Source organism: Pholcus phalangioides, unplaced genomic scaffold (genome assembly GCF_987345545.1).
Source record: "Pholcus phalangioides strain wild (caught in Gottingen) unplaced genomic scaffold, Ppha-v1.0 ptg000004l_1, whole genome shotgun sequence".
NCBI classification, from domain to species: Eukaryota; Metazoa; Arthropoda; class Arachnida; order Araneae; family Pholcidae; genus Pholcus; species Pholcus phalangioides.
In genome coordinates, this window is record NW_028301597.1 from 39,603,921 (window position 1) to 39,628,796 (window position 24,876).

General features: G+C 36.8%; 1 protein-coding gene across 1 annotated transcript in view; it reads right to left on the reverse strand.

The window, feature by feature from the left end:
- The window catches only part of LOC149087487 (uncharacterized), a 138,423-nt gene that overhangs the window by 13,558 nt on the left and 99,989 nt on the right, over positions 1-24,876 (reverse strand). Inside the window, exons 3-5 of the mRNA XM_089231482.1 lie at positions 23,148-23,378; positions 19,943-20,152; positions 7,441-7,557 (exon numbers count right to left, since the gene is read on the reverse strand). Coding sequence (XP_089087608.1) covers positions 7,441-7,557; positions 19,943-20,152; positions 23,148-23,378 — 558 coding nt within the window. The remainder of the gene's footprint in view (positions 1-7,440; positions 7,558-19,942; positions 20,153-23,147; positions 23,379-24,876) is intronic.

Genomic DNA, 24,876 nt, shown 5'->3' on the forward strand with positions numbered 1-24,876 from the left:
AGAATTAGAGTCAGGGAGGTTTTCACGCAGATCCAAATTCTGTATAAAAATTCATGTGAAAGCCATTTTTTGAAAACAATGTAGTGATTTTTTCCAATAATGAAAGTAAAATTGTAGGGATTTTCCTTCCCATTTTGCAAAAAAATGGCATCGTGCAAAGACATCGCCGAACAGTGCCAAGTCACCAATCATCGTTAACCAATAGGTTAAATTGCCTGTCATTACTACGTCCCAATCAAATCACGCCAACAAAAAAATTGCTGGCTCCAAACGGGACGACATACAGACTCAACAGGATATATGGTCAAAGCAAATATGAATGATCTCGCCAGTTTTGGATGTCACAAGGCCGAACTGACCCTGGCTGTTTGGCGAAATTTTTCTTTCCCCCGAAAATTTTGAAATGTTCTTTTTTGATATTTAACGCAATGGTGACAATGTGCATTACGCTTGCGACGTCATTTCGGAGCAATAAAAACGAAAGCATGTCTTTCTTCCAAAATATTTTTTGGGAATTTTCCCTTAAAAGTAGGGATTTTTTACAAACGCGGTCGAAATTCGGGAGATATAAGAATTTTCCGGGAGCCCAGGGTATGGAGTAGATATTCGGGAGACTTGGCGGCTATGCTACATATTCATTAATTTTCAGAGTCACTACAGAATTTGAGTGGTTGATGTTTGGTGGGATTGACGCGTTTTAGATATTGCCATATATTCTAATCCTCATATTTCATGGTTTAAGACGAACGTCCAACAGTTGATTTAATTGAAGTGCGTCACGTTCATAAATTTCATAAATGCAAGTTGAGGTATAACATTTCCATCATAATAAAAAAAAAACATCAAGCGCCTGAAATTCAATATTTTATCATTTGTATTGAACATCCCATAAAAATAATCAAAATAATCTGATCGCGTACAGAAGTCATAATAGGTGTATTAAATAGAGTTTCAACTCCTCCATGTTGCTACAAAATCTTCATTTTTAATAAAGCAACACGACATCGCAGTTTAAGCATGTACCAAGAACAAACAACAAAAAAACGCAGTCAAAAAACTCCTTTAAACCAATAAGTTACTTAAAAACAAAGAAAGGAAATTTGTTTTTATATATTTATATGTATTTTTATTCAGATGCATTGATGTCGTTATAGGAACGAAACTAATACAACAACTGTACTGAGGAGGGAAAAAAATCCTTTCTTCATTTTTTAGAAGACCGGGGAAAAAATCATTAGAAATTCATTTCATTCCCAACATAATAACAGAAAAAAAAACTCATCATCTATCTATACTTGAATTTTTATTATTATTGAAATCGAGAAACGAAATGAGAATATTTCATTCTCTTTTACCCATTCGGGTATTTATTATTCAACATCTCTCAGGAAACAGCCAACATTCACGTGAGCATTCGTTCAAGGCCACGAACAAAACATCGATATCGTAACTAGTGAATGTACGAATTTCTACCCATATCGGCGGGGATCTCAAACAATATAACTCTGTGAGAAATCTTTCCACGAACGTCCAATCAAACGATAATTTAGATCTTACGTTTCGGTAATATTTTATCTCTCTTTCTCTCTCTACTTCTTTTTTTATTTTGGGTGTGGTTCAGCAGCAGCAGTCCCCCGACATGGCGTGCTGAAGATTAGAGACATGTCGTCGCTGCACGATCAGGAGTAAAGGTTTCACGATGACGAAGACAGAGAGAGAGAGAGAATAGAAAGATTTGGTACCCTTTAGAACTTTCGATCTGTTTCATTAAGACATCAATCCCACTCTAGAACAGGGAGTGCGCCGGAACATGAAGAGTAATATCTGGTCATTCTGCTTTTTTGGTTGTTCAAATGATCATGGACGGTGATAAGTTGATTGAGAGGAACGCTTCGGAAACGGGTAACTGAATTATCAGAACCTATTCTGAGTAGGGCTTTATCTATAGACTGTTAAGATACCGTGAAGAACGAGAGAAATGATCGATTCTCATTCATTAGTGCTGTGATTGAATCGAATGTGGTTAGGATGTTAATTAGCGGTTTGTTTCTTGGAAATGGACGTAGGAGGCACCAGACTCGTCTTAGAAAGAAACAAATGTAGAAAAAATAAAATAAACTGTTTTTTTCCTAGTTAGATAACTCTATCCTCTACGGGAGAAAAAAAGATGTATATTATTGGGGTTTGTTTTTTTGTAGATAAGTTGTCTTTTTGTTGAATGTGTAGTCTTTCCCACCATACGGGAAAGGGAGAGACCCACCACATGACCTGGGCATGTCTGATCCTACAGTCAAGAAATTATCCAATTTACGTTTGGTCTGTTAAATAATATCTGATCAAAAAATTCCGGGGCTGATTGTTTTCCCAACGTCTAGAAGAGTAGAAATTTATATACGAAAATTGTATTGAAATAGTGACATATGCAGGTTATCCAGCAGTTCAATTAAAAACAGTTTTCAAATGGCAAGGACAGATTTGAGTAGTAAAATTTGGTTCTTCCCTCTCCCCCTTCTAGAACTTTCTGTCTGTTTCATTAAGACAGCAATCCCACTCCAGGACAGAAATTGCGTCGGAATATGAAGAGAAATATCTGGTCGTTCCTGCTTTTTTTTTGGTTGTTCAAATGATCATAGACGGTGATAAGTTGATTGAGAGGAACTCTTTGGAAACGGATAACTGAATTATCAGAACCAATTTTGAGTAGCGTTCTATCTGTAGCCTGTTTGAAGATAACGTGAGAAGAGCGTGAGAAATGATCGATTTTATCATTTTCTCTCTCTATTTCTCATTCATTTCGGCTGTGATTGAATCGAATATGCTAAGGATGTTAATTAACGGTTTGTCCTTTGTAAATGGATCTAGGAGGTACCAGAATCGCGTCTTAGAAACAAGAAATGTATAAAAAGTTTTATAAATATAATAATTGTTTTTATAGTTAACTAACACTTATGTTTGGGTTTTGACTGTTAACGCGACTGCCTGCCTACGGGATACTTTTAAAAAATTTTCAGAATAAAACGAATAAAACGAATGTGGTTTTAGCTTGGATATTATATAAAATTAGAAAAATGGATGTTTTTTCATGAATATTTTGGCAAAAAAATATTATTGTCAATGTCATATGTAAAATTATCATATTTTCAGTACTTCTGCTAGTCATTGCGCACTAGAAACTACTGCTTGTATCAACATGTTCGAATGCACACATGTTCAGTCTATGGCATCAACATGTTCTATTCACAGTCTATTGCTCTGACGTTGTTATGTGCAATGAACGTAAAGTTTTAGGATACAATGAAAACTTTTTGTGAGATATGATTGTTTATGAAAAAATACACATTTGTCGTTGAAAAATACTTGACATTCTCAATCCAAAACCATGTAAATCAAAAAAAGTTTCAAACACTATCGCTTAGTGTTTAGTTCATTGCATTACCAAATCTATTTAAAATACAGCGGGATAGTTCCATAGATATATTTTGAAAATGCTCGAGAAATCAAGCCTGAACTTTCAAATGAATACATAAAATCAATTTCATTTCTTTTTTTTTTGTGAAATTCATCAATTGAACGCAGGCAGTCAGTCACCTTAAATAATGTCTAATTAATTACTGTGCTGAGTACTTAACTTAGTGTATTAGACAGTGAAATGAACATATAAAGGCTGTCTCAATTTCTTTTCATAGCGTATATCTCTGCAACCGTTGACTTTAGTAATATACTATCAATTAAAAGTTGGGAAGATGAAGTATTCAAATGACGAGAGAGCAGGGAGATTAGAAAGATTTCGAGCCCCCCCCCCCTCCCCTCTCCATTTATATTTTTCGATCTGTTTTATCATGACATGAATTCCGCTCTAGGACATTGAGTGCGTCGGAACATTTTTAGTTGTTCAAATGATCATGGACGGTGATTAGTCGAATGAGAGCAACGCTTCGGAAATCGATGAATTAGCAGAACCTATTCTGAGTAGGGTTTTGCCTATGCTCTGTTAAGATTCCGTAAAAAGAGCGAGAGAAATTATCGATTTTTTTTAACATTGTTTCTCTCTCTCTCTCTCTCTATCTTTCTCATTCATTTCGGCTGTGATTGAATCGAATATGGTTAGGATGTTAATTAACGATTAGTTCTTTAGAAATGGATCTAGGAGACACCAGACTCGTCTTAGAAAGAAGAAATTGACAAAAATGAAATAAACTGATTGTGTTTTTTCTGGAGGCTATTACACAATGTCTCACGTTTAGGCTATTATATATTGTCTAATCAGAAAATTCTTGGGCTGGTTCGTTGTCGTCTAGCGCAGCCATTTGTAAATACTTCTTCCTCTAAAACCCACATGCGCCTCTCCTACATATTTAACTGCAGAACCTCTAACGATTCGGTACATGTTGGAAAGTGCGTGTACGTGTTCTGAACCTAACGTGCAATTCGTTTCCGTGTAATGCTTGTTGTAGTTTTGAGATCTGTACAACCTATTTTTAGAAGCTGTTTGTAAATACAACTGCTATATATATACTATAACGATACTTTTTGTGAGAATATTTCAGAACGCTGTAACTATACTTTTTATACTTCCTCAAAATCACATGCAATGGATTTTTAAATTCCTTATCAGTGTTTGTTCTTTGGGAAGTTTTTCACTATTAAAAACTTTGTCCACCCCTTATTAGAAAAAAACTCCCTCCGACACCACAACATGGAAGTGTCCCTTACTAAACAGTACTACTAGTACTAAACCACACGTGTGCTCCTCGTCCATATTCCTCTGCGGATCTTCTAACGAATTGGCATATGCTGGAATGTGCGTGTGTGTGTTGGTGTTGTGAATCTAACGCGAAGTTTGTTTTTGACTAATGTTTGTTATGTGTAGTGCTGCCATTTGCCATCAATTTTTCTGAATATGAGTAAGTTTAATGATTGAGTAATTGTATCGTTGTGGGGCTGTTGCTGCCTGTGGCGAGGCTTTTTAACAAGGAGATCGGCTCGCATTCGTGCCACAAAGTGGGTACTTTTTACTAAACGATACTGTTTCCCCCTTGCCTAAGCATTCGATTTATGCTGTATTAATAAGTCATGGTCCATCCTATTGATCCTGTTAAACACTTTAGAAACTTCGAATATATCCCGCCGACACCTGCGTTCCTCCAATGTAAACATATTCAAGAAATCCAGTCTTTCTACATTGTGTTTACCATGCTGGACCCGATCAAATGTCTTCTGGAAACCAATATAAACTACGTCCACGTTTTTGTGTTTTACTAAAGCTTCCCCCTTCCTGAACCTATACTCTTTTTTCGGGAAAACTATTTCTCATTTATCGACTTCACAAATTGCCTTTTGATAATAATTTACAAAATTTTCGAGTGGAAACTCGTCAAACTCACTGGACTGGTGGGTAAGTGTTTGTGCGAGAAACTAGTTTACATTGTGAAACAACCAACTGGAGTTCATCAACTGATCAATTATGTATATATATTTTTGGCAGCTAAAAAATAAATGGTTATAAATGCATTTTATCGTGCATTTCACAACACCAATGCAGTAGAGACGGCAACAATGACATCAATTTTTGTATTGACTCATGATAATGAGCCAACTCTCGATTAAACGATAACCCCTCTATAACAATATTTTCCTTGGTTCGCAGAGTTTCTTTATATCGAATTTTCACTGTGTACGTAAAAGAAAAATGGCGCCCATACTGATTTGAAGAGCGGAAACTTCCAGAGTGTGAGGGATGTTTGCGTGAAGTGTTTCGGATCTTCCCCTAAAAGAACATCACGCCCTGTCATATATTTTATAAACCTCCCCTAAAGGTAGGATAAAAACGATTTTTTAAATAGGGAAGGGAGACAGCTCCCCCTAAACATTTCCATTTTTGTTTTCCAAAAAGAAAGTTACTCTTCTACCACCCTAAGATTGTTTTTTTATACACGGATTTATAGTCTGATCGTAAGTCGAAGATCACGCACAATTCTGTTTTTCCCTCTGTTTCTGGGTGTTCATGGAAACACTTTAAATAGTGTATTTTTTCTCCCATATATCTTATCCTCTATATGGAATTTTTTGCTTCTTCCTCCTTTTATCTCCTTTTTTTTTATACTTTCATTGCGTTAAACCTGCTACTATTCAATAACGCATTTAGCAAGTTGCCGTTTTCCCCTACGAAAGCGTTTTTGTATCGATTTTCGTTCTCGTGTGTGTGTAGCTGCACTGTCTGAGTACAAAATTTAAGCATAGAGACGAGGTCGTATATAGAACATTAATGTATCGAATACAGAGTATTTTGAAGATCTTTTGATCAATAGGTTTAAAAAGCGTTCGCGTATCCATATCACGCGAGTGGTTTTGGTGTAATGAGAGTAAGGCAGGCCTCGAGAGATTGGTGACATGTTGTCATGTCATAAAGGAGATATTGACATAGATTTTGAGTTTTCCGTCTGGTGGTTTTCCGCAGCTGGAGTGCACAGCCTTTTCAGTCCGTGGGCCAAATATGCTTTATTTTTGCACTAGTGGACAAGAAATTCGTTTTGTAAAGAATGACCATATGCCCCGTTTTCCCGTAATTGTGGGGGTCCTAACTTTTTCATAGAATGTCCCGTTATTTTCCCAATTTCTTCTTGAACTTCTGAATTCAAGAATTGAAATTATTTTCATGATTTGTAAATTATATCATGATAATAATGACTCTCTCTATAAATAGGTAAATATAATCATAAATACATATATTCTTCTCACATATTTGTCAAACATATGCGTATTTTGGTGAATTACATTTTGACTTGCAATGGAGATCATTTCCGGCCATTCATGATATTTCAAAAGTTCTAGCGATAGTTGATAACTTTACTATAGATTACTTCCCTCTGACAATATTTTGGGCTGTAATTGACACATTTACTTTTCTCTGACAGTATTTTGAGCTTTAATTGGCAACTTTACTTGCATCTGACGAATTTTTTGGTGATATTCCGTATTTGCATGGAGAAAATATGGTCAGCCTTTTATTTATCCTGTTGTCTGTATTGATACTTTTCTACTGTTTCCATATGTGAGACTAAGTGAGTGTAGTCACTTTCTTGGTCACTCATACGGTCGCTAACTTGAACACACCTTTCCCTGGTGGATAGAGCCCCTTGTTGAGCCGTATTTTGCCCGCTGACAGGAGGTTGTGCACACCTGATATGCAGGGTGATCATAAACCCTGTCGCCAAAACTTGGAAAGGGGGTGACACACACAATACACGTAAAGGCAAACAACTTTTGCTCAGAACTTTTAGGATTCGTCTTTTGAAAGTGCTTAAAATACCGTCGCTTCCTCAGGATTGATGAATCCACGGAATAAACACGGCTTTAAGGGCACCGGTAGCTATCTAGTAATAGTTTAAATACCTCAGTGTCAAACGGTTTTTTCACACAACATAAACTGATGGTAAATACCAGCGTTTTTCCTGACCGACATCTTTCTTCTACCAGGAAGCCTTCCTCTGGAAGCCATATCGAAAGCCTGAACGAGTTCCTTGGCTTGATTCGTCAAGAGAACGTGAAGACCTTCACCTAGAATTATAATGATAAATAAAAAAGTGAATGAATCATTCTCATCTTATCATTAGCTCTAATAAACTGGATAAAGCAGGGGTTCTTAACTAGAGGTATTTGGGAACATATTTTTGCGAATACTGGAGCTTGATTGATAAAGCAGTTAACGCCCATCACCTCCATTTTATACTTCCGTGGAACAAAAAGTATTAATAGCCTACGGATCAAAGTTAGCTCTATTTGATGTAGAATATACCAAGGGGATTTTGTGGTTTATGGAAGTTTTGCCCCTGACATTTGGGCCGCCTAGCCATTTCGCCTGCCCTGACAATGTGTGTGGCGAAACGAGTGGGCGAGTGAGGGAATGGATGACCGTAAGATTGACCAAGTAAGAGGGTGAGTGACTGTAAGAGTGAAGGACCGTAAGACTTTCCTAGCGGGTGGGTGAGTGACCGCATAAGTGGACAAGTGAGGGGGTACGAGACCGTATATGTGACCAACTGAAGAAGTGACTGACCGCATAAGTGAAGAAGTGAGTGGGTGCATGTGACCATATGTCAGACCAATTGAGTATGGTCACTCATACAGTCACTTCCTTGGTCACTCATACGATCGCTAACTTGAACACGAAAACGGTTTCTCACTTGGTCACCCATACGGCCACGCACTTGCTCGTTCATACGGTCACTGACTTGATCACTGATACCATAACTCATACGGTCAGGCGCTTGGTAGGTATCAGTCACTCACTTGATCATCCATATAGTCATTTAATACAGTCACTCACACTTACACATCCGATCACTCAATTGGTCACTCACGCGGTCACTTACTCGTACAGTCAATCACTAACTCATACGGTCAGTCACCCAATCACAGTCATTCCCTTACTTGGTCACTCACTCGGTCACTGACACGGTCAAGGCATACGCAATGTCAGGGATGAAATTTCTGGGGGAAAAATGTACGGGGCGAAATTTCCGGATCCCGAGAGTTTTGTGTACTATCTTGACTAGATACAAGTCAAAATGTACACGTGCATTCGGCAAAGAGGTGTAGCTGAGTAAATCATAACTCGCACCAAACTACGGCTTTCAATTCGAGATTACTGTGAAAAAAACAAAGAAGTAAAACAACATATGTTCGTGGGATACATTTCTTAACAAAAAGTGGTTTTATTTCAAGATTTTTGTTTCATTTGAGGGGAAAACCCGTAAGTGGAAAAGAACCACTTGAGTTGTTTGTCGATTGTGAACAGCTGTCTTTCGGAATCAATGATCCGTAAGGTCACCGATTCCGATTTTTGCGTGGTCATTACTCGGACAGTAAAACAACATCATGCCCCTGAAGAATTATTGGGGCTTTTTCTCGATCAATGAGTGACTCAAATAAATGTCTCGAAATTGGCTTTATTTTGAAAAGAAGAATCTGATATAAGATTACGGAGAGAAGGCATTTCGTCACAGCATGTAATACTAAATGGCTACAGAAACACCAAATAAGCAGCATGTCTTAAAATTGAACCGAATTCGTTATTGCTATCAAATATGAACTCCTAAACAAATCCAGACGTGTAGAACCATGCTCGCAATCACGATTCGTTCAAACTTAATCGTACAAAAATCGCAAGAATGTACAGGGTTTCCCATTAATTTGTAAACAAAGTCGAATCCCAGTATAACGAACTCCAAGCTCCAAGAGACCGGTTAAATCACTTCGTTATAAAGGAATTCCAGATATTTGAATTGTTTCTATGTAAACTTATCTGGGGGGTTATATAAGCATTCATTATAGCGAAAATCCCGTTTTAACGGGAGTTTATACCGTTTCAACTAACCCTCACCCTCAAATAAGTTTACATAGGAAAATGCAAACAAATGGAATTCCTTTATGACGAAATTTCATTATAACGAATTGATTTCTCCGGTCTTTTGGAGTTCGTTATAACGGGATTCGACTGTATATATATATATATATTTGTAAATATTCAAACATTCGTTAGCTCTCATTTCTCAAGACAATTTTTAAGACACTTTCACGAACGGAGACATCAAGCATGTGACGAACTGGTGGATAAAACAACTTTTCTGCAACAAAAATGTTATTATATTTTATGTTTTTTTTTCCCTTCAAACATTATCATTTTATGCCATATTTTATGTTAATGTAATATTGTGTTACTCCAAGATGGAGAAGAATAGGACTCTTTGATGACACGTGGCATCATTTCTGATCTTACCGATCAGTAACTCGAAATCGAACGATATTGAGCATCTCGTAACTTTAAATCTGCATTAATGCCCCCGACTTCTGAAGCTAGTGGCAGTGTTTCCACGATTTCTAAAATTCGTCGTTCACCGATAGTGAAATAGCAACCGCTCAAACTCTTAGGATATGTCAAGATTTATCCGAAGATTTCTGAATTTTTCGGATATTGATCGTCAAAATAGCAGTGAGGCATTATCAAATTCCCGTTATCTGGGCAACGTCCGTCCAGAACGTCCAGATTGTTTCCGCAGCTACCACGCGTCAAGATATAATAATAGTTCTTAACTAGCCAGCTAGCCGACAAGGATTGCGCTAATCATTCACGGCGGTTCGTCATATCGCATATAAGTCAAGTTCCTCGAGCATAGCTGAGTTTAAGTAAGTGTTCCAGATTCGCGCATTCGTCGACTTCACGAATTAGGGAGAGTTGAGAGGATATCTTTTCATCGTTTGCCCACTCTGATGCGAGGTTCCTTGAGAATCTCTCATATCCTTCAGGCTGAGTATGATGACGTATGTGCGCACTTGTAACGCTTGTAACTCGGGGGAGTAAATCATCGATTAGCCTTATGACTACACGAGTATATTTTGAGACTTCTGTTCTCAGCGGGAGCCAGGATGTCTTCTTCATAGAACCGTCTAGAACAGTGTTTCTCAACCTCTTTGAACTCAAGGACCAGTAAAATGTCTGAAACATTACTATCTCTTGGAATGAGGAATATACAACCTATATTTTATGGGGCGTTCTTGTATTATGTTTCCCCGAATTTATTACGCTCACATTTGTTCCGTTTTTCAACGAAGCTCGTTTTAATTTGTTATCTTTACTACAATTATAAATGAAGATAATTTCAATGACTTGTAATAATGTTATGATAACTATATGACTATAGTGGATTGGGGATTTGGGTGTGGGGGTGTGGTTGTACTGCTTGGGGGTTGGCGGGATGTTGCTCTCGGCCGGATGTGCTTTCCCGGCCGGCATGCAGGTTTGAGTTTTTTTTCCGGCACGCCCACGATTTCACGAGCTGTTTATATCGCAAAAGCGACAGAGCCTGGGCGTGCTCGGTTCTATACTATTCTAACTATATATATATATATATATATATATATATATATATATATATATATAATATTCACACACACATCTTACATATTTTTCTATATTCAAACTTTTTTTTCCGGACATAAAATTTTAATTCAGCCCTTAATTTCAGTTATGTTTAGTAATTTTATTCAGGAAAAACATGTTTTGGCGATATACAGTATTTTGGAACCGAATGTATCGCATCTTTCGCGATCAAATACGGTCAGATGAAGTACGAGGAACTATTTTTCTTTTATTTGAATCCAAAATGATATTACTCCTTATATATCAATTTCACAATAGAATAACTTTTCATTCAATTAGAATTAAAATTTCGAGTTTTTCTGTGGATCATGTGAACTCACATAAAAAGTTTTCTGTTCCCATCTAGATTTCAGCAGTAATATATATAATATTCGTATTCACTCCGAAAGCAAGAGCAATGCACCATATATCTACCATGGTAACTATACTCACACAGCAATATACTACTACACTCGAAATCATTCATACACGCGTGGTACAAGTAGTTTCGGAAAAACTAGGTTCATCGGCTATGTTAAGTTACAAGAATTCTAATTTTTGTGAATGACATTTTCTAACTCTCACGGCTAGGGAGCAACAAAACCTGTCGAAAGATAGAATTTAAATTTTCAAATGCCATGTTTTACAGATCCAGCTGCTGGGAAAACCACATAAAATTATAATTCTAATTTCCAAATCTCATTTTCTAGTTCCACAGGCTGGCTCTATATAAAGTACTATAATCCTAATTTCTAAATGCCATTTTCCAGCTCGCGGCTGGGGAAGCTACAAACATTAGTATTATAATTTCTGAATGTCATTTTCTAGTTTCAGTGACCGTTGAAGTTAAATGAAATATAATGCCGATTTCTAAATGTCATTTCTATGATAAGGAGATATTTCTATGAGATAAATTCAGCCAATTGCGATATGGAAACTTCTTGTGACAGCCATATCTAAGTGCGACCGTATCACTCCTCAATGTGTTGTATCGATACCTCATGCGCACACACACACACACACACACACACACACACAATACCTCAAGCACCATTACTTTACTGTACCACGCACGTCGTAAACATTCCTCTGGGGCATTTCGAAAAAACAAAACAGAAGGTGCGTACATGTGCGGCCCAAGAATATTTATGTTGTTAGAGTTATGCTTGTTTCGTATTGGGAGTCTAGGTGGTGATGCTATCCGTCTTCCATAGTTTGAAGTTTAATTTTCCATGTTATGTAAGTATCGTGTTGGAGGTCTGCGTGCTCTCTTCAGAGAGACCTTCTCGAGTAGGAGTTTGACTAACATTCTCGAAGAGCGCAGTGAAGTCTCGGTAATTCGATTTTAGAAATTCAGAAATTCCGAATAATCCGGGGCACAGGAATGTTTCGTATTTCCTTCACAACAGATCTATACCTTTAATTTTTTCGACAAGAATATTTTTTCTTCTTATATGAATGTGAGTGATTTCAGGGACTGAAGGGGTCTTGGTGCCAGGCTAGGATTTCGGTGAAGTCCCCAGGCCAACCAGAATTTTTCAGACATCCTGTGTGTATAACAATAAAAACTAAAACTTATATCGAAGCACCACCATTGGAGCCCAAGGATCTCATGGTCTTGGTAGACATAATCTGTAACGAATTAAGCCGATGAATCAAGAACACGAGGAGAGTGAAATTAAGCAGGAATAGGTAGATTTTTGGATAAAACAAATTTTAAAAAATATTTTTCATCAACTGAGAATAAGATCTATTTTAACGATATGCCTATGGTATATTGCAGCGATTTTCAACCAGGGCTCCGTGGATCCCAGGGCTCTGCTCGCACTCGAGGAAAATAAAATAAAAACTGTCAATTTGAAAAAAAATATATATAAATATTTTGAAATAATAAAAAGAAATCAATAACTTTGATGAATAATTAAAAAATAGGCGTACCGGGCTCCGCCATAGAAATTACACACCAGAAAGGGCTCCACGAGTCGAAAAAAGGTTGAGAACCGCTGGTCTATTGGAAGTGCCCATGTAAGTACAGGAACAATATAACTGAACGGCTGACGGGGCTCCAACCCTGTGTCAGACCTTGTATTTTAATACTTTTCACCACTTAAATTTACAATAAAATCAGTATAGGAAGACCTCTCCCACACCACCATTGCTTTTTTTGACAATCCAAGTTTTCAGTAATCCGAGTCGGTCTCGGTCCCGTTTGCCTCGGATTATCGTGGCTCTACTACATCTCAACCTCCGCGTCACAAAAGATTATTCTTCTACTGATTTACATGAAGATAATTCAATGTAATAAATAACTAATAAAGCTTAATAAAACATCGGAATGTTTTATGTTACCAAAAAAATTACCAATTATTTCTTCAGTATAATACCGACCTATATATACTACCCTATTTAATATAGAGAAGTCCTATTTTATTCTAATATCTAGAAAGAATGAATAAGCACGTATAAGATAAAATTCACTCGGAATCCAGAGCCAAAAACCGAAGATGGCAGAACTGTTAGGAATCGCTGATTAGTAAAGGAACAAAGAATAAGAACATACAATAAAAAAATAGATGGTGTAAATTCCACCATCTTGAAGAGCGGCCACCCTGGTTGCTGTCGTATTTCGAAGGGAGAGAAACGAATGCTGAGGCCGATCAATGGATGCTGCGATAATTACATGAGCGAGCAAATTTGCATGACAATAAATATCAAAAGAGAAAAGCAGTAAAAACTGAAGGAAACAAAAAAAAACCGTTCCTCTTATAACAGAAAACGTAAAGCAGATGTTGGAAAGAAAGCGAAAAAAACAATAAAAATTTATTATTTTTTTTTTACATAGAAATCTTTATACGCAAAAAAAGTTTTTTGCATCGACGTTAACCGTGTTATGAACATATGCCACCACCAAAAACATGCCTGAAACTTTCAAGAAAATTAATATTCAGCGTTAAATCTCAAATTTCTCTATATTTTCTTACTTTTTTCCTTAAAAAATTTTTTTTTCTTAAAGGAAAAAAAATGAAATCACGTCTAAAACAATTAACTTTACTAATCGATTTTTTTCTCAATTTTTCTAAAAAAAAATCTATAAATATTAATTTTTAATCGATAATTTCATTACAATATGGCTTATGAAATTCAAACAGCTGTGATGTAGGTTAAAAGGGATTTGTCAGTTATGTTATGAGATTTTTTTTTTGTTTTCTAAAATGAAGTAGGATCTATGTTCTAAAGGAGGTGTATGTCATCTTATGAGACAGACGGCTGGGAAAGAAATTTCTTGAACGAAAGTGAATTTATTTCTTTTAGAAAATTTTTGAAGGGATACGAAATTGAAATTTTCAAAGTATAGATAGTGATTTTTTTTTTAGATTTCGGAATGTAGTTTTATTTTATTGTTGTTTTTGTCGAATTCAAACTTTATTTATTTATTTTTCAAGAATTTCGAAAAATCGCATTCTCTTAAGAACTGAGATTGATTCAGAAAGGATTTTTTTTTTCGAAGTAGAAAATTAAATTTTTCAAGAATTGCAGAATTTCTTTTAATAATCACAGAATTGAATTTCTTTAAGAATTTCGAGTTAAAATTTTTGAAGAAATTTGAAATAATATTTTACGAAGAATTTAGAAATTAAATCTTTTGGTGAATTTAGAAATTAAATCTTTTGGTGAATTTAGAAATTAAATCTTTTGGTGAATTTAGAAATTAAATCTTTTTGTGAATTTAGAAATTAAATCTTTTGGTGAATTTAGAAATTAAATCTTTTGGTGAATTTAGAAATTAAATCTTTTGGTGAATTTAGAAATTAAATCTTTTGGTGAATTTAGAAATTAAATCTTTTGGTGAATTTAGAAATTAAATCTTTTGATGAATTGAATATTGTTGAGGAATCAAATGTTTATACACTATGAAGAATTCGAAAATTAAATAACTCGAGATATTCAAAAAAATAATTAGAGGAATTTCAAAATCAATTAGAGAAATTTCAAAATCAATTAGAGAAATTTCAAAATCAATTAGAGAAATTTCAAAATCAATTAGAGAAATTTCAAAATCACAATTAGAGGAATTTTAAAATCATTTTTTTCAATAATTTCAAAATCATATTTTTTTTCAAGAATTTGAAAACTCAGTTTCTCTTAATTTTAAAATTATGTTTTTTTCCAACCAGAAAATGTTGTTTGAAGTATTTCAGAAAGAAGTTTTTAATTGGTTAAATTAATTTTTGTCGGATAAATTCAAATTAATTTATTTGGAATTTCAAAATTGAATTTGTAAAAAAATTCTAAATTCAAACTTGATTTTCCTTTATTAATCGTTTTGTAGAATTTTATAATTATTAATTTTGAACTAAAAATATGTTTATATTTTCAATAAATTTGAGAATTTTTTTTAATTGTTATGATATGTTAATTATTGGTATGGTTCATCAGTTTTTCAAATTATTTGCCTATGGAATGTTCTAAAACTAAGACAGAATAGGTATAAATGTATGGCTAGTAAAGAGCGGTGCCTGACGTGATTAAATACCACTTTCCCTTCGGGCTAATCCTCTGAACGTTTATACTCGTATAATTAGCTCGTTGTCAAGTGACTTTAAATCGGAGTTTTAATCCGTTAAGCCCGAGTATCTAAAATTTAGAAGTTTAAAATTAATTCCGTTGTTTCAGAAGCAATTTTCAGTAGAGAAATGCTACTTGCGTGTTTCATTAAAATCAAGAGTATGAACGGAATTTTGGATTTTAATGTACAGGGTGTCCCATATATTAAAATCTCATCAACAATCCGCGTAGAGGTATGATTCCAATTTACAGAATGCTCAAAAGGAGTACAAAATTTACCCTGTACCAGTTTTGAGCGTGAAAATACAATGTGTAACAAAATAGAAAAAACCTAAATTTTTCATACGGTCCCTCCATCCTTTAACTTCCAATTAGAAAGTTGTTGCCCTGTCTCTTCTGAAGTCAACAAAAAAATTCAAAAATCGGGGAAAATTTATGAAAGAACAGCCTCATTTCTCTCATTTATGCTATCCTTTCCCAAATTTCCTCCGACGTTTGAATTCCAATATCCTATCGAGTTAGAGTACGAACATAGTGCACGCTGGTTTCCGATTCTGAAAGTCGTTGCCGTTACGGACTGGTTAAGAACTTGAATTTCAGGTTTTTGCCCTTAGAAACTTGGAAATTTTTTTGTCGGCTTCAGGAGAGAGAGGGCAACAACTTTCTAATTGGAAGTTGGGGGCGGGGAACAGTACAAAAATTCAGATTTTTTTAATTTTGTTACACGCTGTATTTTTACTCTCACAACTGGTACAAGATAATTTTTGAACACCTTCAGAGTATTTTTAAAATGGAATCATACCTCTACGGAGAGAGACGGTTGATGAGATAAAGGCCGCACAAGTGCTTACTGAGCACCCTGTATATAAAAAATGAAAACACTATGCCAAACATTCTGTGTTGTTTTTCGTGTTTGTTTTTGGGGAAAAAATTTTAATTTGTTTAAATTATTTACTTAAACCCACAGATGCAGATGTTGAAAAAAAAAGTGAAACATTGCATAATTCGACGTTTTTATACTTGCTTACAGAGCACCGAGCTCAATTCAGCCCCATTCCCCCAGATCTTAGAATAACGTAATATGGCACAATGACATAAAATATGGAAATGATAATAATTGAAACCAAACAAAACAAAAGCTATAATTTTGCTGTGAAAACAGCGTGCTATCAGCCAGTCTGTCTCGCACTCGACGTTTTTGTCCGTGAGATCATCTTGAAAAATGCACTATTGCATATGCAGTATAAATATTTGTGCATAATATCCACACACATATACAGGTCTCCGTAATTGATGCACAGAGAATATCTCTGCAAACGTTGACTCGAGTTGTTCCAGACTCTGCCACGAAGCAGGGCTGGAAGGGATCTCGGCAACGGGATGAGTCCAGTGGCAAAGTTCTGGCGTTCATTCATTCATTGCAACCGTTAACTTTAGAAACATATTTCAATTACAAAACGTTTTACTAATGATATGCGGTTGCTCAAAATATCTTAAATTTTCCCAGGGGGTCATATAAATAAAAAAATAATAAAAATAAACTTCTTACATATATAACAAATACAAAAATAACGCCACAATAGGCAAAATGCCCAACGAGGTGGCTGATAAAAAGGTCCTGTACGTTAAGTTAAAGATGACTGATTTCTGATGACTTTGCGACTGTTTAGCTCCTGTCGCGTTTTAATTAGTTAATAGTTATAATTAAGTGATAACTATATTATTTAATAATTACAATCAATTAAATATTATAGTATTTGATAACTGCGATCAACGTTAAAGCTTTCAATTAGAGAAATGTAGGTATTGGCTCTGAGAAGAGATATTTACAAAAATTGCATATTTTTAAATGCAATATCAATGAAAATATTTGACTGAAGTTTTCAGTATTCATCGCCAATACTCAAGGGTGTGGTTCACGAAAATACTACTGTCATTCACTGTTAATAAAAAAAATTGGTTCAATCCATTAGATTTGCCTACCTAAAAAGAGTACCTAAACAGAGCAATTTTTGAGCTGATGAAGACTTGCCAGGACAATGAAGTTGCGAGAAAAAACATAGAGGTTTTATACAGGGTGGGCAAAAAGTCCGTAGAAACTTTAAAAATTTATAAAAATCGGAAAAATAACCGAAATAAAAATCAGTTTGCGGGGCTAGCATCGATACGTCACGGGAAATTTTTTTAAGACTGGTGAAAAAAACTAAAATACAGCCGATAGGTGAAGCTGACGTGCACAAGTGAAAGAAGATACGCAAATTAACGAACATAATGCCTCCAAATCGTTTATCACAGCAGTATGTGTTCCACATAACCACCGCCACCACAGGGGGATAGCACATTGCAGGCGAGTCACAAATCCAGCAACGCCAGAGTGCAGCACGTCCGGATGTATGCATGACGCATCGGCAGACTGCATCTTTCAGTTCCGACAGATTGGATTGATACACCCAGGATCGTACCAGCGCCACCTATCGGCTGTTCTTTATTTTTTTTACTGTCAAAAAGATTCCCGTGACATAGCGATGCTAACCCTGCAAACCGTTTGTTATTTCGGTTTTTATGAATTTTTAAAGTTCCTACGGACTTTTTGCCCACCTTGTATATTCAATGTATGGATAAATATTGCATTTGAAAATATGAATTTCTTTGCAAATGTTTTTTAATTTCAATGATTGAGAGCTTCAGCGCTCTGGGATTGTGCAAAGAAAGTTAATTTCTTTCTTTTCTTATTCGCATTCTTAATATTTTCGACCCTTCAAAAAATTGAGATTTTAAGTAACTGCACATTTGAAAACGTTCTGTAGTCGAAAGTATGTTTCTAAAGTCAACTATTGCAGAGATATCTGCCGTGAAAATGATTTGGAAGACGGCCTGTATATGTTAATTTCACTGTCTAAGAGTACGTATGAATTTCTGCTCTTGACGTGAAGTAATAGATATGATTTTTTCTTTTTTGTAAATTACATCTCAGAGCCGCATTTACGTTTCACTAATTGGAAATTTTATCGCATAGGGTCTACATAAAAAAAATAATTTTTCTATTTTTTTTATGTACATAAGGACCTTTTGGGAAATTTAAGACATTCTTTTTTATTGAGAAATAAAAAATGTTATGTATATAATTTTTTCATAACTATTCAAGATAAGAAAGATTGAGAAATACGTTTTTTTAAAAAAAAGAGCTCAGTAGCTCTCGTTGCGCACTGCACCCGAACATCCCTATATAAAGAAGCTAACTAGAGGTCGGAACAATTTATTGTAATGAGCATGAGCTCCAGGAAAGGACACTAGTAGCCGTTCTGCGGAAATAGACACTTGTTAATAATTTCGGCGGCTCCAGTGAAGCCGCCGTTCTGTAACCGTTGTAGCTCGTAAATGCGAAATCTCATACTGGGGCACTCTGACTTAAAACAGGGTGATTGATTCATCCATACATCGAAACTTTAAGAATGTCCGAAAGCAAATGGGGAATATGGTTTCGTCTACGAGAGGGAACTCTTGGATTCCAAAGTTTATGGTTGGTTGGTTGGTTCCTGAGCTCCAAGAGTTCCCTCTCGTAGACGAAGAAATATTCTCCATGTTGAGGGTCCGTAAAGGATCGCCAGCTTGGAGAATATGGCTACGACTACGAGAGGGGAACTCACGGAGCTCTGTTTTGTGGGTTTTAGTATGGGCGAGTTCTTCACTCAAAAAGCCTAGTTGAAGTCGAATGCACTACATGTGTACTAGCTTCTGTAATGTTGTGGGGTAAATTCCCTTAAGCAACTAAACGCATTGCTAGTGGAGAATATTATTTTTAGAATATATTTTTATCAATATATAAAAGTTTTATCCTTATTTCTTTTACATCAAAATTATTTAATTATTTTATTGTATCAAGTTTCACTGGTAAATATATGATGTGATTATACAATTAAAAGACCTCTAAAACAACACCTGAAAGAAATTAGTAAGAACATCGATTTTTCCAGATAATATATAGATGGCGACTCCGGAAATGGAAAAAAAAACCATGGAAATATTCATTCCAATAACTCCGTACTAGAATATTGGAGAAAAAGATGGAGAGAGATATATCTTTCTTTCTCTCTCTCTCTCTAAAACACAGGCCTCTTCAACCCGTTGTTCGCGAGCACCGCAGTGCTCTCCGAACTATCCAGAGGGCTCCATACTTGTGGGCGATTTCGTGCTCGCGAGCACTTCATCAAGTTTGAAACCTTGCACAGATTGTATTCAAGGATTGAAATCAATCTTTATTTTATGCATTTGTATGCCAAATTTTCCGTAAGTGAGCTCTTTTGATGATGGGTACAGGCAGTGCTCGAAACTTGAAAAAGGTTGAAGACCTCTGCTCTAAATCTTGACCCCGTCAAGGTGAGCGATATTCCATTGCTAGGTACATGGTGATGGAATAAGGGTTGGGAAAAAGAGACAGAAATCTCCAGGAATAATTACCTTTACCACACCTGGAACCTCCTTCGAAGCAAAACTTTCCATCCACGACACCGAAACGCCGGAGTTCTTTCAAGGGCCAGACGCCGAGGAGTTTTGGTGGCACGTTGGCTGTTAGGCAGAACATGTAGTCCAGCAGGTGCAACCTCGCAGGTCCACTCGTCAACTTACTTCTCGGTGGAACGTGAGCGATTTGTACCAGGAACTGATGCTCTATACAAATCAGTAACAGAATGAATACACACATGAGAATGACACCGTGAAAGGGAATGGTGCAATATTGAATGATACAGTCGAGCCCGGGTATAACGAAGTCGCACGAGAACGTGGAAAACATTCGCTATATCTGATATATGTTATAACTGCTACACGATAAATACGCGAGTTTAATAAGAAGGATACAATTCAAGCAACGTTTCCCGACTTATTGTCCGCAAAGATTGGGCAGACGATTTGCAGACAGACTTGAAAATTCAATTTAAAATTTAAAGTTATTCAAATATGTCACAAGTTATAACGATATTCACATAGGTTTGAATAAAATTTCAGACCCGTATACTTACTGTTACTGCATAACCGTACAGGCGGCTCGTACATATTCCCCTACGGAATTTCTAACGAATTAGTACATGCCGGAATGTGTGCGTACGTGTTGTGAACCTAACGTGAAGTTTGTTTCTGTGTAATGTTTTTATATTTCTACCCCTTATTTTTCGAAATATGAATGAACTGTAATGATTGGAGATTCTACCGTTGTGTAGGTCTGTTGCTCTCTGTTGCAAGAATTTTCAATGGGGGATATCGACCCGCATTTGCGCCTAGAAGTTGAGAACCACAGAATACCAACTTCTGTGGTTCCCAACTTCAAGGCGCGAATGCGGACCGGTATTTAACATACCTACTACTACTATTAAACCAGACATGCACCTCGTCCATATTCCTCTGCGGAACTTCTAACGAATTGGTACATGTTGGAATATGTTTAGTGAACCTTCCGTGAAGTTTGCTTCTGTGTAATGCTTGTATGTGTAGTGCTAACATCTGCTTTTTAAACTGAGTTTTTTCTCAACTCATAGTGATTGAAGTGTAATGAATGGATAAGTATACCGTTGTAGACCTGTTGCTTTTTGCGGTGAGACTTTTTAATGGGGAGATCGGCTCGCATTCGCGCTTCGAAGTTGGGAACCGCAGAAAACCAACTTCAGCCGACCACCACTGTGATGACGCACACTCCTACTGTAAGTCACTGGTTTTCAAGGTGTGCGTCGCAGCTCCTAAGAGTGTCACCAACTTTTGTTAGAGACAGTCTGTCGATATTGATGTGACCTTATTCAATGTGTTAAAGTGATTCTTTTTCGATTTTTTTTTCGGGTGCCGCGGCTAAACGTTGACTGAGGTAAATGAGCTGCGGGTGACGAAAGTTCAAGAATCGGTTTTGAAGCGTTACGTTGAACTCTTATAGACATTTTAATAGTCCCGAGATCGGCGAAAATCATCGAGAAACGTTGCTTTGAACGAAACGGGATTGAGAATGACCAGAGCGAGATGTCGCTGCAAAACACACTCGCAGCCATTTTTGAATCATTTGATCCTTTTTGTCGCAACACCGTCATTTTTTGCACACGAGGGCTAATTACACCAGGAACTACAATTTATTGCCGATTCCGAACGGCAGGCTTTTTTTATACTTACTGAGAGGTTGGTGAGCTAACCTCTCGGTGTGGCACTCCTCGTGGTAGCAATCTTTTTGTGTGGTCATGTCGCCGTTTCTGTAGTACCCTGTGTCAGGAAAGTTTTCTGACAAGGGCGAACCGGGTATCGAACTCGCGACACCTCTAAACATCCTTTGGTATTTAGGCGAGTATCTTATCGACCTGAACTACCATGATCTTCGGGATCTGGAAATTTCACCTCTGACATTTCGCCCCTGACATTGCGACTGCCTCGACCGTATGAGTGACCGGCTATGTGAGTCAATTCGGCGATCGACTATGTAAGAGGGTGAGTGACCGTCTGAGTAAGTATGAGTGATTGTGTCATTGAAAGAATGATCATATGAATCATCAAATGAATGACTGTATGAATGTCAAAGTGTCATATGATTGACCAACTGCATGACTGTATGAGTGAATGGGTGACTATATGAGTGATTGTATGAGTGATCAAGTGACTGTTTCCGTGGACAATTTAGCGAGTTGAGGCACCAAGCGAGTGACCGTATGAGTGATGAAGTTAATGACCATATGAGTGACCACATTCCTTTGGTCTCTCATATGGTCACATACTGTCACTCTCTCATAGTGTCATTCACCCCCCCCCCATTTGGTCAGTCTCAGTCATTTACTCATACTACTACTACTACTACTAAATCACACATGCACTTCGTCCACATTCCTCTGCGGAACTTCTAACGAATTGGTACATGTTGGAATGTGGGTGAACGTGTTGTGAACCTAACGTGAAGTTTGTTACTGTGTAATGCTTGTTATGTGCATCGCTTTCCTTGTTTCAAATCGAGCACAACTCAGGTCTATTGCCAGGGGCAATTCGCTATCTAGTGTCGAAAGTGAAGTGTGTGTACCTAACAATCTGAGTGCGTATTTAATGTTGTGATTCTGATTTTTGAGTGCTGCCATCTACATTTCAGAAATGAAGTGAGCGAAATGTAATAATTGAATGTTTGCACCGTTTTTAGGCCTCTTGCTCTGTGTGGCGGGACTTTTTAAAGGCGAAATCTATTCATATTTCCGTCTTGAAGTTGGGAACCACAGAAAACCAACTTCAGCCGACCACTACTGTGGTGATGGTTGGGTCGGCTGAAGTGGGTTCACTCATACTGTCACTCACCCACTGACTTCATCTGTTTTACGGTCATTCACTCACCCACTTATATGGTCCCTCAGCCAGTCACTTGATCAAACATAATGCCACCCACTCAGCCACTCACTTGGTCGCTCGTATAGTCAGGGCTGGTGGAATGGCCGGGGCGAAATGCCGGATGCGCAATTTCCATTAACCCTTATTTTTCTTCATTATATCCGATTATCCATAAATATGGCAATTCATTATAAACGATATTTTTAACATTTTGGTATTTCAGGGACGGAAAATAAATCGTTATAACCGATACTCCGATCTCGTTATAAACGGGATCGACTGCCTGCATAATGATACTAGAACATAAACTCGTGCGTCGAATCGGCCTTACCTTCGACCAGATTGGACCGGACTTTGACCTGCCACTGGATGAGCAACTCCCTGGAATCGAAAGCGAGCACCACCACGACTTCGGAGCAGATAAGGGCCATCGTGTTGCTCTCTTTGTCCAGAGTGAAGCCGGTTTCCATGCCCAAGAAACCTTCCAGAGATAATGAAGCTTTCGTCGGTCCGTTCTTGCATCGGTCTTTGCTGTCTCTGTAGAGCTGGAGGTGTAGGCAGTCTGGAATGGACAATAATAATAATAATAATTAATGCTGATTAAAATTAAATCAGAAATGTTCATTATTTCATACAGGCTTTGTCCTGTAAGTGATAACATCAACCGTCCGTCGTAGAAGTGTGGTTTAAATTTTAAAAAAAATGCCCAAAAGGCGTTCAAAAATTACCCTGAACCAGTTTTGAGAGTGAAAACGCAATGTGTAACAAAATAAAAAGAACCTACATTTTCATACGGTTCCTTCTAACTTCCAACTAGAAAATTGTAGCCCTGCCTTTCCTGAGCCCAACAAAATAATTCCGTGTTTTTAACTGCAATATTCACTAACAAATCTTAATTAAAAACACCGGAGAAAAGATGGGAAATAACAGCAAAAACTAACGGACAACGTTCCTTTCCTTCATTTCCTATTTGAACCACAAAAAGCGGATCAATGTATTTGTGCGGGTACACTGATCCTGAACATTATCAACTAGGTAATATGAAACGTTACAGCAATTAGATTCATGCGCGGATTTAGGTATTGCAATGAGCCGCATCCTGGATTTTGCTGATCATTATCATGGCATAGCCTGCAAAGCTAACAGAATTTCATACATGCTATGTGCACGGCTTACAGCAAGTGTAATGCACATACGTTGTCATATGCTTTCTGTGTGTACTTCGCTCGACGGTAGAGTTCTGTTCGTAAGTTTGGAGCCCTTACAAAGTTATTTTAAAGACATGCAGTGAAGCTCCTTGAAAAGCCACAGAGGTCCTTCACCAAATGAATAGCTGGCATGAGCAGCTGGTCTTATTGCGAGAGACTTTGATTTCTTGGTTTGCACTCACTGGAATGGCGTAGAATCGCTGCAGATCTGAAGATGTGCTACAAACTAGTGCACAAAATTGTTCATCTACCATCGGTAGAATCTTTCTTCGGGATCATAGACAGACAGGTTAACGTACGGAGGCATCGATTCCAAATAAGAATACCAATGGCAAGAAGTGATTGCTCTTTCCACGGATTTCGATGCCGCGTGGCGAGAATATGGAACAGTCTGCCATCAGAACTTGTATGCGTCTCCTACGCAAGATTTCCTCCGCTATTGAGGGTTTAGACTTGGCTCTTTAAACGAAGTGCTTTCCGTTCTGACTATTATTTCTAATTATTTTTATTATGTATTCATTTTTATTTTGTTATTTATTATTACTTTTCCAGTGTAAGCGCATTTCATGCCTTCTGGGTAAATAAATAAATATATTTATGCAGTCCTTCCTCAACTTTTCTCCGCTTTTTGAATTCAAATAGCGCTGCGAATGTTGCAGCTAAAAATATAGGATCTCTTTTGTTAGACTCAGGGCAACATGCATCATCTTGGCTGAAAAAACGTGAACGGAGTGAATAATTTCTTCACAAAAAAATAATAAAAAAATTTAGAATTTGAAAACAAAAATTGAAAAAATACATATATTTTTTCCCTGACATTTATGTTTTTGATGCATTTTTCAAACATAAAAA